The 17,586-nt window shown below is 45.9% G+C and overlaps 2 protein-coding genes across 6 annotated transcripts; one reads left to right on the top strand and one right to left on the bottom strand.

Moving 5' to 3' along the window:
* Nucleotides 1–1,938: 1,938 nt before the first annotated feature.
* On the bottom strand, nucleotides 1,939–6,456 carry LOC136652076 (DNA-directed RNA polymerases I, II, and III subunit RPABC5-like). Of its 2 annotated transcripts, none has more exons than XM_066628928.1 (3): nucleotides 6,333–6,456; nucleotides 3,073–3,180; nucleotides 1,939–2,224 (listed from the first exon to the last, which is right to left on the bottom strand). In XM_066628928.1, exons 2-3 carry the CDS (start codon nucleotides 3,165–3,167, stop codon nucleotides 2,116–2,118), a joined length of 204 nt encoding a protein of 67 aa, XP_066485025.1. In that variant the 5' UTR covers nucleotides 3,168–3,180; nucleotides 6,333–6,456; the 3' UTR covers nucleotides 1,939–2,115. The 2 variants fall into 2 exon arrangements, with proteins under 2 accessions (XP_066485025.1, XP_066485026.1); XM_066628929.1 differs by lacking the exon at nucleotides 6,333–6,456 and adding an exon at nucleotides 6,127–6,321 and having other exon boundaries at nucleotides 3,073–3,178.
* Nucleotides 6,457–8,567: 2,111 nt separating this feature from the next.
* Nucleotides 8,568–17,309, top strand: LOC136651005 (tetraspanin-4-like). 4 transcript variants are annotated; one of them, XM_066627032.1, is made up of 10 exons: nucleotides 8,568–8,704; nucleotides 9,004–9,069; nucleotides 10,001–10,106; nucleotides 10,728–10,807; nucleotides 11,855–12,046; nucleotides 12,473–12,547; nucleotides 13,947–14,048; nucleotides 14,206–14,334; nucleotides 15,595–15,678; nucleotides 16,892–17,309. In XM_066627032.1, the coding sequence occupies exons 4-10, from the start codon at nucleotides 10,739–10,741 to the stop codon at nucleotides 16,958–16,960; spliced, it is 720 nt and encodes a 239-aa protein (XP_066483129.1). In that variant the 5' UTR covers nucleotides 8,568–8,704; nucleotides 9,004–9,069; nucleotides 10,001–10,106; nucleotides 10,728–10,738; the 3' UTR covers nucleotides 16,961–17,309. The 4 variants fall into 4 exon arrangements, with proteins under 4 accessions (XP_066483129.1, XP_066483133.1, XP_066483132.1 ...); XM_066627036.1 differs by lacking the exon at nucleotides 9,004–9,069; XM_066627035.1 differs by lacking the exon at nucleotides 10,001–10,106.
* The last annotated feature ends 277 nt before the right edge of the window (nucleotides 17,310–17,586 follow it).

Raw genomic sequence — 17,586 nt, 5'->3', positions numbered from 1 at the left:
GAGGCAATGGACACCATTCAGACTCAAACCTTACCTTTCACACTGAAGTCCTGTGTTGTGTTCCTCCAAACCTTTTTCCTGAGGGTGGCATAGAACACCATTGTTAACATTAACCAAGTTGTATTAACTAGCTTCAAACTGTCCTTCTGAAGTGTGGAAATGTTCCATGAAAGGTGCTGCTGATACACTCCATCATCATAGCTAACATGTGGGTGAACAGAGGTGGTGGGAAGTAGCCCAAAGAGGAACTATTTTTCTATTTTTAACATTAGTACAGGATCAAATTTAAAAGAGCAAGGGAGTCAATAGCTTTTAGCAGGCTGCTTTGAATGCGTGGCAGGGAGAGAAAGCGGGTTAGGAATCTATAAATAAATATGCACACTACCTTTGTGTCATGGGATACAGGGTGGCAGACATGGCTCCAGGGCAATCTAAGCACAAGACCAGAGCCAGACAGGCTTAGCTTCTGCATATAGAGTAAATACATACACCCAAGCACAAAAATAAGACCCTTATACCTTATCTGTTTCCATGTGTAGGCCTCAGATACCATTTCTGGCATCTTCTATTAAAAGGGATTTACGAGAGAAAAGGCCTTTGCATGTGGGAGGGCTGTTACCACTATAGATGAACTGCCACAAACTGAATTTAATTATGAAGTGTGAATAGTACAACAGAGTTATCAGTTGAGGTGTTTGAAAATAGTGTTTATTTTACTCTGAAGTAAGTTCATTGTGTTCAGTAACACTTAGGCAGTAATCCTATCTTATCAGAAACAAACACCTCTATGACTGATGACTCAGTCAAGAAAAGGTCTTGACTTGAATTAGTAATTCATAACCTTCCCACAGGAACATGGATAAACACTGTTGGGGACAGGATGCTGGAGTATTTAGACCAGGGGTGTCAAACATAAGGCCCAGGGGCCAGATGCGGCCCACAGAAGGTTTTTATCCAGCCCTCAGGCTCTCAGCTGCTGAGCCATGCTGAGGTGTTACTGCTGAAAGGGCAGCCCACTTGAAACTTGAGCTCTCCCATATCTTGAAAATGATCAAGATATGTATATTTTCTCTTCGATCATTTGCAGCTAATGAGTTCCCAAGTGAGAAAAAGTGCTTATTTTTTGTCGTGACCTGTGTAATGACATCACTTTCAGCCCTCAGCAGGCATCATGAATGCTATTTGGCCCTCTGTATGAAATGAGTTTGACACCCCTGATTTAGACCTTTTGGTTGGATCCAGTAGTGTTGTTCTTAAGTGAGATTTAAACAAAGGACTTTCTAGGTCAGTGATTTTGAACTGGTGTGCCATGAAAGGTCTGCAGATGTGCTGTAGGAATTTGGAGGAGAGTGATCAAAAATAGCTGAAAAACGTCTGGGTTCTGCGGCTCTGTTTTTAGGGCAACTGTCTGTAGTAACAAATTGTCTGTCCCACTTCCTCCACCAGACAGACAATTCACCACTACAGACAGCTGCCCTAAAAACAGCTGTAGAAGCAAGAAGTGACACCACAAGAAGAGAAGACCATATAGGTCAGTGTACCATGAGAAGAAAAACTTTGAAAATTGCTGTCCTAGATGACAATCAGGGCTAGCCCAAAATCTCTGGAGATGCTGAGCTTACTGCTGCCCCCCACAGTGACATGTGACACCCTAGCCCACCACTCCTCTACACTTCCTCTTTTTGCTCCATCTTCCTCTTCCTTCCATCCCCTTTTCCAATCCAGGGAATGGGAGGAAAAGCAGTAGATATGAGTGAGCAGATGAAGGTGGGCCCCCCCCAGCCAATTTGCTGCCTGAAGGCAACCACCTCCTGGATGGGCCAGCTCCGTACATGACCACAGAATACTATATTCTCACAGATTATTCCACACCTACTAGAAATACTGAAGAATGACTAACAGCGCCGAGCTATGCGCAAGAAAGGAAGGAAGGATGGCTTCATGCTTCATTCTCTTTATTGCACATCTGAATAAATTCTTCCATTGCATAACATGGTCCCCAGCGGGAGGTGTCTAAGGAACCCAACAAAAAAGTGACCAGAAAATCTCTTGGAGCTGCAGGGTTGTGTGGATTTTCCAGCTTTGCCCCATGGCTCCAAACTTAGAGTGCAAATGTTACTTCTCCAAAGGTGCGTAATTCAGCAGCTTCTCGATTAAATCCACATGCGACAGAAGCATCCGTCGGCAGCAGTAGCGCTTCAGGCCGAGTGCATCCAATGCATCCCTGCCAGAAATAATGGCTAAATTAGTAGGTGTGATCAAATTACCCTGCCAGGATCACAGTGCCTTTATCTAAATCAATGGTATGGCCACAGATTGGAGCATGCAAATACAGTCCTGGTCATCCCATCTCAAAAAAAGGCTATTGTAGAGCTGGAAAGGTATAACCCAAAAGTCAGGGTTGGAGGGAAGGAGGATTAGAAGGTGGAGCACTTTCCCTGTGAGGAAAGCAAAAGCATGTGGGGCTTTGTAACTTAGAAAAAAGGATAACTGAGAGGGGCTCATACAATTATGCAGTGGGAAGAGTGAACTTTCTCAGTCTTGTACTGCTAGAATTCTGGGCTCACCCAATGAAATGGATTGGCAACAGAAGGGTGGAGTTTGATTTTCTCCTGACATGACCAGACTTAATGCTAGAGGCAGGATACTGGAAGAGGAACAGAATACAGTCCTGCACCACTTAACAACCAGACAGCATATATGACAGTGGTCAAAGCACAATAAAGATGCTCTTAATGAGGCAATCACATCTCCCATAGCCTGCAGCAGAGTGTCTGTTTACACAACAGAGAAGCTCTTAATGCAAAGAAGAGGCAATCTATCTCCAATAGCCTGTGCAGCTGGCTAATGTCTGGCAGGGATTGTCTGTTAACACAACAAAGGCAATAGATTACACTGAATGTTCACTTAATGACCTAATCACATAACAACAGGGATAGAAGAAGGTATCCCCTACCTGTATGTCTTTGCCCCAAGGGACTTAGTCTAAAACTCAACACAGGGAAGAGAAAAGGAGTAGAGGACAACAGTTGTGGGGTGTGAGACTTCAGCCCCCCCCCCTCCGCCACTCACCCTTCTGTGTATTCAGCTTGCAACAGGCCCAGATACGCCTCCCACTTATTGCCCACGACTTTGCCACAGGTGAAGCAGCGGACAGGGATGATCATGGTGAGGTGGTCTAGAGAGAAATATTTGGGTGGGAGAAAAGGAGGAAGAGAGTCACTCCAGCCACCAGCCTCTCTTTGTTATCTGGCCTCTCTTTCTGAGTTCATCCATCCCAGAGCTAAGGTGTTATCGTGGCTAAGAGTCCTTAGGAGCCACTAACCGCCAGGCTCAAATGTTGCCTCAGTTACAAACTCACCACCCCCTGAGCCCCCACCAGTGGCACTATCAGGAGACTCCACAGGCCCACAATGCGAGTTGCTGAGGTGCCACTGGTGAGAGTACATTTCATTCTGGCAGCCAGCAAGGAGAGACCCTGGTATAGCGAGATAGTGTGATGCAACTGTTAGAGTCCCAGGGAGTCCCAGGTTCAGATCTTCACTCAGCTTTCTAGGATGCCTTGGGCCAGTTACCAAGTCTCAGTCTAATCTACGTGATGGGATTGTTGAGAAGATTTTAAAAAGTGGGAATGCTGCTCTGGGTTGTTTGGAAGACGGGTGGTGTGTGTGTGTAAGGACCTAGTGAATATTGAAATAAATATAACAACTCAGGAGTAACACATTTTTTTAAAGTCACCGGCCACACTGAGTGGCAGAAAGCGTCTCTTTCAAAATGGCACTAGGTGAAATCTTGGGACCCAGGATACCAGAATCACTGTAATTGGTTGTCAGGGCAGGGTTGCTATACACATCTTTGAGTGCCCACACACAACTTGTTGTTCCTCCTGGGTAAATTCCAAACCTAACTCAAATTGTGGACCCTGAGGGAATACTACCATCCTACCTTACAGGTTTGCCAAGATAACACTTGGGAAGCCCTTTCAACATTTGATGGTACCATTTATAATTATATAGTATTTATAGTATAGCCCGTGCAGTCACCAAGGCTCAGCTGTTCAATTCGGCCATGCCATTGCTGTAGTGGCTACCTTGGCTGCACATTCAAGTCCAACTCAAGGTGTTGGTGACTACCTTTAAAGCCCAGCATGGTATGGGACCAGAATATCTTATGGACCACCTTCTCCCACATAATCCTGCCCATCCCCTACGATTGTCAGATATGACCCTGCTTAGGATATTGCCACCATCGGAAGCCGACAAGCTGCAGAGACTTTTCTGTTGTGCACCATGTCTATGGAATGAACTTCCAGAAGACCTGAGGACAGCCCCGTCTCTATATGGTTTTTGACAGGGTTGAAAAGCACATTTATTTTGCTTGGCTTTTGAGAAGGGATGATTCCCCTGATGACCCCTTTCTTTAATCATTGTTTTATAGGGTTTTTTTGTTTTTTAACTTTGTGCTGCTTTTATGGCTTTATTTGGCTGTTATTAGATGTTTTTATCTACTCCTTAGCAATTGCAGTCCTGGCCCCAGTGCAGCCTGGGGGGCACAAGACTACAAAATGCTGCCCACCTGCCTGAAAAAAGGCACTTCTGGTTTGCACAGAAAACTGGAAGTGCCATTTTTTGGCATTTTGAAGGCCTTAGAAGGACTTCTTGGGGCCGGGAGGGGGGGCAGAGGGCAGTCCTTGAAAACAGGCCCAAAAATGGGTCTGTGGGGGGAAGGCAGTGGGGGGAGGGTTGTGGCACTGATCACTGCAGGTGCAGCCTGGGGTGTTTGCCCTCCCTGTCCCCCCCCCAGGTATGCCAATGCTCTTTAGTATCATTGTTTTTATCCGATTGTATGGATTTTTATGTATGTTTTAGTCATTTTATTTCCTTGCTTTGAGCTTATGAAAAAAGCAGGTTATAAATCTTTTAAAGAAATATGGTAGAAGAGTGGTGTCCGAACTGTGGGTCAGGATCCATCAGTAGGTCATGAGCCGTGACAAGTTTTGAAACATTAAAAAAATACCTTTGCAAGCATCCTTGCCTGGTTTGCAGAAGAAAATCATTAGCTGGAATGCTAACTTGTGATATGAGGTAATCCTCATACCCCCAAATTCAAATGTTACATTTTCTGATTTTCTCTAGTAATTGGCATGCCTTGGATCACATGTGAACCCAGTTTCAGTCTTTTGTCTGGCCTGGAAGTCCTTAACTGCACATCTTGCTCTCCAGTTCAGCCTTCTGGGTATTTGGAATGACTGTAAAAGTTTGGGGGAACAGTCCCTGAATTCCATTTCTAGAGGGAGTCTAGCAAATGTCTGCAAACACATAATATGTAAGGTCTCTAGCAGACCTGAGAGCACAGTACTTTGATGATGATGATGATGATTAGTAATAATAATCAATAAAATTCTCTCTCTCTCTCTCTCTCTCTCTCTCTCTCTCTCTCTCTCTCTCTCTCACTCTCTCAGGGGAGGTCTAGTGGACTGTGATGCAGTTTGCAGTTATGACACGTGGTCACTCTAGTCCTGGTGCTAAAAAGTTTGGGAAGCACTGCAGCAGAGCATAAATGTCGAGCAGTACTATTAACCCCTTTTACATTTGTCTTTAAACACCCCCCCCCCAAAAAAAAACGACTTTACTCTTCTTCCCCCAGCTGAGCAATATCCACCCCACATCCCCTGTTTCTGCCCCCCAAAAGACAGCCTCAAGGCAACAGGGCTCTGTGAGATTTTCTTTTTTCCCCCCCTTCCTCCCACAACTAGAACTAAATAGAGGGCACATTTCCTGCTCAGGCCCCCTCCAGCAGTGAGCAGGGGGGAGATCTGAAGGAAGCAGCGTTTGATGCCTTGTTGCATTTGCATGACGTCATGTGGACACACTTGCAGAGACAGGAGCAGTCTGGTGACGTCAGCTGTGTGAGTCTCTGCATGCTGGGCCTGAATTAAGTGCCCAAAGCAGAACGGACTTGGGGACGGGGGCGCAGGCAACTTCTTAGAAGTGGGACTGATGCTGCCTTCCTAGATCTCCCCTTGGGGTCACTGTCTTCCTGGCAGGGATTAGGATTTGTTACTACCTGTAGGCTGCTCTCCCCTTTAGTGCGCTGTTAAAACAGCTCCCCCCGTTGAAGTCCCACCTGATGCGTTAACCTGGCCAGGAACTAGGGGCTGCCTCCTGCCTGCCCCTGACTGGTTCCAACTGGGAGTGGTGGTGGTTCTGACTGGTGTCTCCCCAGTGATCCCCACTTGCGCTCCAGTTTCCCCTGAACTCGGCGCCGTCTCCCCGCAGCCCGGGGCTCCACTGGCCCCGCCGACAAGTTCATCCCTGGGACCCACCGCCCCTTTTCCTCGCAGCCCCCGAGAACCCTCGGCTCCTGCCGGCTCTCGCCTCCGCTCTCCTCCCGGATCGCCCCCAAACGCTGGCGCGGCAGCTTGTTTATGCGGCACCCCGATCTGCCCGCTGGAGGGAGGCAACGAGCAGCTGAAGCGCAGTGGGAGGGGAGGATGAAGGAGCAGCTCCTCCCTATAGAACCAGTACTGCTTTCCTCCCCGGAGTAACAGGATGGCAATTAAACCAGTAATGCCATTAATTGGAGAGGGAGGCAGGGAGGTTAGCAGCCTCCAGCCTTCCACAGAGGCTTCCCTTACCTATAATGACTTTCTTTCTTTCTTTCTTTCTTTCTTTCTTTCTTTCTTTCTTTCTTTCTTTCTTTCTTTCTTTCTTTCTTTCTTTCTTTCTTTCTTTCTTTCTTTCTTTCTTTCTTTCTTTCTGCAATTTTTTTGCATTTGATCTTTTGGAGAGGTAGTGTCACTTTGTCACTTTTTGAGCCTTCCATATCTGCAGTATGGAGATAGATGTGCAGGACTACCTTATAGGACCGTTGTAAGGATTAAGAGACAACTGTGAGATGACTGTGTTCTTCCTCTGCCTGCTCAAACAAACAATACTTTCCTTCCATGGTAAAATCTGCTTCAGTAACTTCTGTTCTGCCAAATCAGGTTATTTCCTGGAGTAAAGCTTGAGACTGTGTGAACTCAGAGTACAAAACCAAAGGGCTCAATACAGCATAGGACCAGGATACCTCAAGGACCACCTTCCCCGTATATTCTTGCTTGTCCTGTATGGTCGTCAGAGGGGACCCTTCTTAAGAAACCGCTGCCACCTGAAGCTGGGAGGACGGCGGCAAGGTGCAGGGCCTTCTCAGTTGTGGCACCACATCTTTGGAATCAGCTTCCAGAAGGTCTGAGAGTAGCCCTTTTCGTATATGGTTTCCGGCAGGTTTTGAAGACCCATCTGTTTTGCCTGGCCTTTGAGGCGGGGGAAGTATTCCACAGAGACCCTCTAACTTTTATGCTGCTTTACATTATTTTATCTGCTCTTTTATTGTTATTTTTTAAATGGCTTTTTGTGTTAATATTTTATTCTGATGTTTTAATCTTGATGTATTGTTATGCACCGCTTAGGGTTTTTAGAAAATCGGTATTAAAAATCCTATAAATAAATAAATAATTGTGGAATTGTCTACCGGCGCAGTAAGTGACGTGGGATGGAGAGGGAAGCATGTGGGAAAAGCCCCCTCCACGATGTTCGGCCTGTCTTGCTGTTTGTTGGCACCCTTCAGTCTCAGAAGACTATGGTGTCACGCTCTGAATGGTGGTTCTGGAACAGAGTGTCCTCTCCAGTGCGCGAAGCCTGGGTAAAGTAGGTATGGAGGATAGGCTGTTTACCCATGCAGCAAATCCCCCCTCTCAACGTCGCTGAAATGGTCCAATGGAAGGCAGAAGCCAATACAGTTGGTTCCAGCGGCGTCGCAGGAGTTGCCAGAACGTGACTGTGTTCAGCCATGAACTGCCTCAGGGACTCCGGCTCCGGATTTTGCCTCGAGGTTGACTCCTGAAGCCTTTTCCATAACTGGATGTAGCCACAAGGCAGTGGAGGTTTGGGATCAGAGTTTTCCTTCTCTCAGATGAGCTGCCTTCCCAGGCTGATGAGTCCCATCTACATCTAAACTTGCTGTTTAAGTTGAAAGAAAAATACCAACAACAGCAACATTCCAGAAAATTAATTTGGAAATGCCATCTGAAAGAAGAACAAAAAAAAGTGACTTTGGACAACCTAACCTCAAAAGCACGCTATAGGGTTTTCTCCTGGTAAATCAGACCAATGAATAGCCACACTTCAGGCAGAAACACTGACATCAATCAATGAATGCTCATTTGATGGATCAATCAATCAATCAATCAATCAATCAATCAATCAATCAATCAATCAATCAATCAATCAACGAATGGCACAAGCCTGTCCTGCACGCCGGTTTTCGAGGTACACAGGAGTCCTAGTCCAAGGAAGGCCTGCAGAGCATTGAGCCCCCTACCCAAATCTCTGGGAACCCAAGGAAGTGGAGCTGGGTGCGCAATCAACACACGAAGCTCAAGCCTGCTTGGGAGATCCAGGCTCTGTTCCACAGCCCGTTCCCCCTCCAGAGCCCCTGCGCTCCTCCCCAGATCTCCAAACACGCCCCCCCATCGCTGTTCCCACTTCTCCCCTCCCATTTCCTCCCCTGTCCCGTGCCTGGAATTCGCTTCCCCTCCTTTTCTACTCCGTATCCCAGCAGAGGGGGCAGCGATTTCCAAACCTCTGGGAGTCTGGGGTGGGCTGGGGGCTCTAGCCGCAGACCCACACTCCTGTCGGACACTCCCCGCCTCGAGGCCAAGGTGAAGGGCGCATCGAGGGGTATTTGGGATGGGAGAGAGGGGTGTGTGGGGCCAGGATGATGATGATGATGATGATGGATAGAGAAAGAAAAGAGAAACCTCCCCCTTTCTATGTTTGGGGTGGAGATTTCAGCCCTATAGATTCAGTCTCCCCCCCCCCCCCCCCCAGCTGCAAGATCAGCTATGGCAACAATAGTAACTTTTTTTTTTTCAAAGTTGCTTGTAATTTGTTACCATACAAAAGAAATAGTTGTGATCATCAAAAATCTCATTTTGTTTTTGTTTGATGTTTTCTTTAGGGGGGAGGGAACCCCAACTGTGTAGTTGGTTGATTTCATCCATATTTGAGCAGCAAGAAAATTCAGGTCAGAACTCGAAAATGTCCACTCACCTTAATCCAAAATTTGGGGTGGGGTGGGGTGGACGGATAGGATCTAGAACTGGGGAGGGGGCATGCATGCGAGTGGAATTGGGATTATGCCTTGCTCATTTCTACACAGTGGGCTGTGCCTCTGTGGGTTGGAAACCTCCCCTGGCTCCCATCCCCAAGTCTGGAATGAGTGGCAAGAAGATAAGGATGGGTGAAAGGGGGGCTCTGGAAGGAGAGACTCAAAAAGGGGGTGGATAACTTTGCAATCTGGTCTCAACTGACAACTGAAAGTGGAGGGACACATCACCTGATCTCCCCCTCTCACTTTTTATGATGAAATAAGGTCAGGAGGGACTTGAAAAGAAAAGATGCAGAAGTCTGAGATTGAAGCTGCTCTGTAGCTAAGAGAATTGGGGGTTGGGGGGTTGAGATATGGAGACATTCCCACCAGTATTTTTTTTAAAATTTTCTTCTTTTGTAGAAATCTGTTCCATCCCAGGTTCCCCCATCCCCTTAGTTACTACTTCATCTGGACTAGATACAAGTTTTTTTATAGTGTATTTATAATTTTAAAATGTGTACACGTAGTGACATAATATTAGTTGTTTCAAACAGTTGTTTAAATATTGCATCTCCCCCTTTCATTTAAGAAGGAAAAAAAACACTGGTTTTTTTTAAGATTTTCAATTCTGATCATGTTATAAAATTTCGTTTTAGCAATTTTCAAGATGGGAAAAACAATATGTAAGTGTTGGAAGTCAGAGCTATATAAATGCAGCATTTTAAAAAAAAAAGCAAACTATATGTGACTTGGAAGCTAAGTACAAGGCCCTCTTCTCCCTCCAGTTTGGTACTGAGGTGTGGAGTTGTTATATATGTGAGGTAGATTTTGTCATTCTTGTGTGATTTTATTGTTTGTTTTGCAGGGCACTGCTTCTGTTCCAAAACTGTGTATCCCCCCCTGACTGCAGTACCCCTCTGCTTGAGCCCACAAACCCCACCCTGATACAGTCTCCTTGCTGTGGTCTCCAGGTAGGGTGGCCAGTAGTCCATCCACCCCATCCCCGCTCCAGTACAGTATTTCAAAACCACATGTGATTATTCCCAGAAGCAGCTATATTCTGGCCAACATGTAGCTGCTGTGGTGCAGTGCTTAGAGAGTTAAACTAGGATTGGAAGACCCAGATGCACATCTCTGGTCAAGGAGTTCATGGGACTGCTATGGACCAGTTCCCCCACTTTCTCAGCCTAGCCTACCTCACAGGGTTGTTTTGTTAACAGAAGGGCGAGGGAGAATCACCAACTTTCTGCCCTTCTTGAAGGAAGGGTGGGAGATGTGAATGTAACCCATTTGCCAGGCCCTTTGCTCAGATGAGACAGAGGAGTAACCACTTGACCACATTGATGAGACTGAAAAAAATGAACCCTACAAATTGTTTCAAAACAATGCAATACTTTTCGCTTTTCATTCTTGGATATACTCAAGAGCAGACCTTTAAGCTTTGCTAAAAATCCACACACACTCCCTTCTCCTGAAATCTGAAACAGCAACGCTGGACACTGCAATTTTACTACCAAACCCAGATTTGCTATGTGTAATGTGTTAAAAGCTCCAGAGTCTCTGTGCATTATTTTTATCTCCCCCTGCCACAGATTTATCCAACATGGGGGTCAGCCGTGGTTGTCTACTATGTGTGAAAGTGAAGATGTTTGTCTTCAACCTCATCTTCTGGGTGAGTTGCAATGGCACAGTCAGCTTCCCCATAGATTGAAATGTATGATCCTGATGCTACAAAAAATAATCAAAATTGTGTGTCAGTCTTATTCTGTGTCAGAAACAACGGCAGGCTGCCTGCTCACATCCAGGACTAATGGGAAGGGTTTCTAAGTTTTAAGTGCTTTTCTAAGTGCCTTTCATTCAGGCATCTCTCTATTAAAAGAGAAACATTTATTTAAAAAAACAACCAATCTCACTGAGCAGTCACAAGAATCAATGACATAGTAGGTCAGGGATGTCAAACTTCTTTCGTACAGAGGGCCAAAGCTAGTAGTCATGGTGCCTGCTGAGGGCCGGAAGTGACATCATTAAGCAGCAAGTGTCATCATTAAATAGATGATGGACAAAAGTAAGCACTTTGTTCTCATATAGAAACTCATTAGCTGCAAATGACAGAAGAGAAAAATGTGCAAATCTTGTTCATATTTTCAGGATATGAGTGAGCCCAATTATCAAGCTGGGAGAGCCCAATTATAATGCGGGTCAGATAAATTGCTTCCGAGGGTTGCATTCGGCCCGCGGGTCTTATGTTTGACACCCCTAAGGTAGAGGCTGTATTTGCATGTTACAACGCTGTCTAAGAAGCTAAACGTTGACAGTTGCCTGCCCATTGCCTATGAGTCCCCCTTCCTATTGGCTGAACTGCTGTGATGCCATGGGATGTTGTGAACATTCTAACTGCTGTTGAGGAGGAGAAGCTTCGGCTACAGAATGTTGTCAAGCAGTCCAGTCTCTGGGAGGAAAATGAGAGGTCAGTTTTGTTGGCAGAAAAACCTTGGACCAGGCTGAGGGAAAGGAGGAGCCTCATAGTGTTCACAGAAAACGAATGAAGAGAAGCTTTGGTGGTGTGGTGGGGGCAGCCACGGAGACCTCATAGATGGCAAGGGGGTTAAGCGGATGATCTATCCCACAGTTATGTCCTGAGGCAAGCGAAAAATGAGGTGTTGAACTTTCCCACTCCTCGGTTATGTGAATTTGCCTTCTCCTGTACCTCTCCCCCTAGCTGGGTGGCTGTGGAGTGCTCGGCGTGGGAGTGTGGCTGGCCGTCACCCAGGGCCGATTTGCTACCTTGTCGTTCTCCTTTCCATCGCTATCAGCAGCAGGGCTATTCATGGCAACTGGAGCCATCATCATGGTTGTGGGCTTCCTTGGATGCTTGGGAGCAGCCACAGAACATCGCTGCCTGCTACTGACGGTAGGGAGTGATCTTGGCAGGGGAGGTGCGGTGAACCCCATATGTTTGCTCAGTGTTTTTATTTTTGCTTTAACTTCTCTGATAGTTTTCAACTCTGACTTGGCTTGCTTGAGTGATGTAGACACATTTGCTCTCCATGGGCCTTTCTGTTACGCAGTTGATCCGTAGGATACTGGGATGAGGGTGGGGGAGAGATTCTTCTGATTGCAGTTGAGATTGAAACAATTGAATGAACAGTCTTTAGGCTGTTTCTAACTATCTGGTTCTATTGCTGCAAGTGCAATCAGGTCAGGAGCAGAGAGGCAGGTGTCTGGTAAGGAGTGGGGGCACACTTGTTTTAGAAATTTGCACATCTGTAAGTAAACACAAAGCCTTGTTGATTAACCTCTGCCTGGAATGATTTTTGATCCCACTGTTTCTCTCTAGTTCTTCCTGGTTCTTTCCACCCTCTTCCTGTTGGAGCTGGTTGGTTTGCTGGTCTTTGTTACCTGCAGGGACAAGGTAAGAACTCTCACCTTCTTTTCTTCTACAATCCAGATTGATTATACCTCAAGCTTCCTGGAGTAAAGTAGGTGTGGGTCTGTATATAATGCTGGCAGCCATCTGTAACGTCTACATTTTCAAAACGTGTGTTTCTAGCTCACTGGGCACAATGCAAAAGAGAAAAATGATTCAGACTAAAACCTGTCCTGGAATGACGAATGACTCAGTCAAAAAGATCTAATTAATTATTTCCACACCTTAGTGAGCAATAAAGCTACAGCCCAAGCCATGTACCCATGCAAATCAAGTTTTTTTTGAAGTGTTGTAGTGTACATAATTAAGTGCCCAGTCCTATCCAATTTTCCAGTGCTGGTGCAGTTGTGCCAGTGTGGGGTGTGTGCTGCCACCTGTGGTGGAGGGGCAGTCACTGGGGCCTTCTCAAGGCATGGGAAAATGTGTTCCCTTACCATGAAGTTGCTCTGCGGCTACAGTGGAGCTGGAAAGTTGGATAGGATTGGGCCCTAACTCACCACCGAAACAAACTTTTTTGGGCTATCCAGTCTTCTTTGTAGCTCACTTTAGTTGTTTCCACATGCTAGCTGACTACTGTTTACCGCTTTGTGTGCTCATTTTTAAATGGAAAAGCAGCTCTGAAATGTCTTAAAATAAACATCTTGTCACTCTTTACATGATAATGTATGGTATGCCTGAGAGTCATTTTTTATAGACTGAAGGGTCATACACAAATGTTTCCACACTAAAGCCATCCCCCCTGCATATTCACTCCTAGAATATATACAGTACTATAATGCTTTTGAGGAAAGAAAAAAAAAACAACTCCAGGGATTCTCAGCTTGAATCTTCCTTGCTTTCCCATGTCAGGCCACACACAGCAATCCTATGCATTGGACTCACTGAGTCCAATGGGCCTTACCCCCAGGAAAGTGCGCATAGGATTGCAGGCTTAGAAGTCTGTCACTAAAAATCCAAGCATCTGTATTTGCAACTGGAGAAGCTGAATTACACCACATTTTCAAGGTGATTAGATGCATGGAGTAATTATGCATGAAATTATTCAAGTGATCTGTTTTCTTGTGTTGGTGGAATTATTTCTGGGTGGATTTTGGAAGATTCAAGGAGGTTTGGAAATCATGGGAATGGGAGGCAAGACAGAAGAAAGGAAGTTTGAAATGAAAATCCAGTTAGGAACTGTTGTAGCGGGGTGCTGAGTAGGACAGGCCGCACCCCCAGCTTTGACCATCTGAAGCTTTTCCCAACACTCTTCTGGTTTCTAAAACTCTAGAAAAAGATTGCCACCATAGTGGTTCCCAGCAGGTTTTATTTGCCACCATGAGAACTAGAAACTTAGTTTACTTTTTTCCCCTCAAAGATAAGTCATTGCATGCCTTTGCTCCAGTTTGACAGATATGCCCAATCCAACCTAAAGGAAGGGCTTAAGCTGTACAAGACTGAGGGCAACACGAGGTTAACCAGTGCGTGGGACCATGTGCAGAATGAGGTGAGTGTTACTGTTTAAACATCCTCCGACCCTGTGAAAAGCAAACTCTGCAAGTGGAATAGGAATCATTGAAAGATTTTCCTCTGACAGCAAGAATTTGCACACTGTTTTTCTAGCGCCTCCCCAGTGTGTCATATACAGACTCTTTGCTTTGCAGTTCCGCTGTTGTGGAGTACAGAACTACACAGACTGGTTTGAGGTGCATAACGGCACATGGGTGCCTGAGTCCTGTTGCTTGGAGCGAAGCAGCACCTGCCAAGCCGACAGCGCCACCTGGTGGAAGGAGGTGAGACACCATCACAGGTTGGCATCCAAACTAGCCTCACTCTGGAGCAGGGATGTCCAAAGTTTTTGGCAGGAGGGCCACATCAGCTCTCTGACACTGTGTTGGGAGCCAGGAATAAAAAAAGAATTAATTTACATTTAAAATTTGAATAAATTTACATAAGTTTACATAAATGAATATATTAAAGATGAACTTCTATGAATGAATGAAGGTCTTGCAATATCTCAAGACCTATAAAAGGCCTTGCACAAAGCAAGGCTGGCCTGTCCTTTGCTGCCGCTACTGCATCACAGACATGAAACAGCAAGCAGTGGAGGGAGCCCTCATTCCACAGCTCACGCAAGAGGTCAAACAGTTGCCCTCATGCTGAGAGCAGTTGTATTGGGCCACTGTGGGCTCCAACAAATCTCTGGAGGGCCAGAGGCTCATTGGAGACTGGGGGCTCTCTGAGGGCCGCATTGAGAGGCTTCAAGGGCCGCAAGTGGCCCCAGGGCCGGGGTTTGGGCACCCCTGCTCTGGAGCATCCCTTCCTGCAGGAAGGTCCTCTCTGAGAAGACCAGTAATAGTCATTGCCTGCTTAAAGGCTTCACCCAGAAATGGGTGAGTGCAAATTCTGCACTCACTAATCCCCTCCAGTGCAGTTGCCTTCACTATTTTCAACCCCAGAACTCACTTTTAACTGCGCTATGGGGCCCACTTCTGCTATCTTCTTTCTCTGTTCTTCTCTGGCTGCATAGTCACCCAACCTATATTGTTTATATATACCACTTTAACAAGCCTGAATTGTCACTTGATGCAAGTGCAAGCTGTGAGCGTGTTGTCTCTTTATAAAACAACATCCAACGGATATCAAATTTCTGCCCTACTACAGTCTCTGATCCATGTACCCTGATCCATGTACCTATCCAATCCCCGATTCACACCTCCTGCCCTGTCGATCGCCATTTCACCAGACAGGAAAGCTCTCACAGGCACAAATGGAAGTGTTACTTCCTAGTCAAGCAACATCTGTGAGGAGGCTAATTCAGCTTGGGACCACAATGGGGGAAATCCAGTCTTGGGCCCCCTCATCGCAGCTAATTGTGAAGAAAATCAGGCATGCGCAACTGCATAGCACAGGCTTCAGGTAATGTGTGGTTTGACCCTGAGTGGTTAGAATGATGGCTGCTTCACAGACAGATGCTCCCTTCCCCCCCCCAAGCTTCCTTCTTCTCAGTGCTTTCAGAAGATCGCATGTCTTTTGTATTTCATTCCTTGCAGCCCTGTTACGAGAAGGTGAAACGCTGGCTAGGGGAGAACATCTCTGCAATGGGCATCTTCGCTGCATGCATTATCGTTGTACAGGTGAGTCTGAAGGAGCGGCCATGGCAGGCCACATCATCTGGGCAATTTCCAAGGCTTCTCCATTGCCATACATGCGCTACCCACCTACCACAGTGGGTGCAATAAGGTATATGGATTGCCTGTAGGAAGAGCAAAATGGTATCGTAGCTGGGGGTAGGACTGAGGGCACCGAGAAACTCCCAGAGCTGGCTCAAGATTTCTCAGTGTCTGAGCTAGTGTGCCAAATGCCACCCCCATCCTTACCTGATGGCTGGCCAGCCACCACTACTATTTATGTTCTCTTTCCTGAACTCAAAAAAGAAGGAGTGTGTGTGTGTGGGGGGGAGGGGTTAGAGTACCATATGAGAAGAGACCAATCTGGAAATGTCAATTCTTAACCCTGTCTGGATGAAGCAAATTCAGCCACATTTGCATATCCTTATATATTTTGCTTCTAGGAGTTGTAAGATGGGGAAAAGATCACATAGAGAACAGACTGCATGCAAATTACATCTTATTGAAGTATGCACGACCCTTAAGTTCTGCCCCAGCCATTGCCACATCTTGCTCAGCTAACTTCACTAAGAATTGTCCATATGCTTTCATGCAGATCTTTAGGACAACCTTAGGGACTAGACACTAGCTGTTTCCTAATGTCTAGGAAAGGCACAATTCTTAGGATGCTGAATTCTGCACCAAATATTAGCACCTACATTGGCACAATGGCATCACACATTATCATGGTATACGCACAGCCATGGTGAGGCATCTCAATGTTGGGAACAGACCTGCCTTCAAAATTTCTCCAGGGCGCAGAGTTGAATGCTAAACCAACTGGACCTATTTGTATGACTGTGGTTATGCCCCCCCCCCCGAGACATCAGTTGCTCTCCAATGACAGCAGCAAGCAAGATTTGTGGAAAACTCATATTCTGTCTTCAGCCAGGCAATAGGTGAGGAGGAAGGCGTGTGCTGAGCAAGTGGTTTACTACAATATTGAACTAGGGCCTACTGACTATTCCTGCTTTTCAGGTAGGGGGAGAAGTGAAAAGTGATTGCAGGCATAAGTTTTATCTCCAGGAGGACTGGAAAGGCCCATCTGGAGCCCTTAAGGGGTGCTGCCAGTCCATGTACACAATATTGGCCTCAATGAACTGGCCAAAGGCAACTTCAGGAAGTGACAAACTGGGCTGGAACTCATATACTCATTTCCTAATCTGTCTCTTCTCCCCAGGTCTTGGGCATTGTGTTCTCCATGCTGATGTACTGTCAGGTCCGGCGGGCTGAGAAATACTACCACTGAGCTCATCGGAGCTTCCACATTCCTTGATCTTTCAAATATGGGCATTTCTGGCTCCACCCTGCCTCTCCCTTTTGTTTAAGGGTTCCGCCAAAGCAGGACTCATGCTAGGAGAGCTATTTTAATCCTGGAAGAACAACCCCTTCCCCATGTAAGACCTCATCTTCACTCTTTGTTTTTTTGCTATCTACATTGCTGTTCAAACCCCACTTGGGCTTTAAAATTCTTCTCTGCATTCCCCCCCCCCCCATTTTATATTATGCTCCATTCCTCGCTCCCTCTCTCTTCAACTCTGCTGCTTTTGTATATAACTGAACTATACCAAGCATCAATAAAAACCAAGTAATACCTATTCATTCTATTCTATTCATACTGGGTATATATTAGCATTTAGGGTAGGGTTAGTTTGTCTTTAAGAATTGACCCCCCTGAGCATTTTGTAGAAAACAACGGGGAGGGGGTGGGATGGCAGAATCCTTTTTACGTATTCTGTAAATCCTTTTTAGATTTATCTATAAATTGCTAGATATTTTCATGCTACTCACCTTGGAAATAACTGCAAAATTATGGACAAAATAACCTCTTTACTTCATTAGGAAAGAAATGGCACTGGAAGGGAGCAGGAGAGA

This window comes from Tiliqua scincoides, chromosome 5 (genome assembly GCF_035046505.1).
Source record: "Tiliqua scincoides isolate rTilSci1 chromosome 5, rTilSci1.hap2, whole genome shotgun sequence".
Classification (NCBI taxonomy): domain Eukaryota; kingdom Metazoa; phylum Chordata; class Lepidosauria; order Squamata; family Scincidae; genus Tiliqua; species Tiliqua scincoides.
The sequence above is the reverse complement of the archived record's forward strand: the minus strand, read 5'-3'. Positions and strand labels throughout refer to the sequence as shown.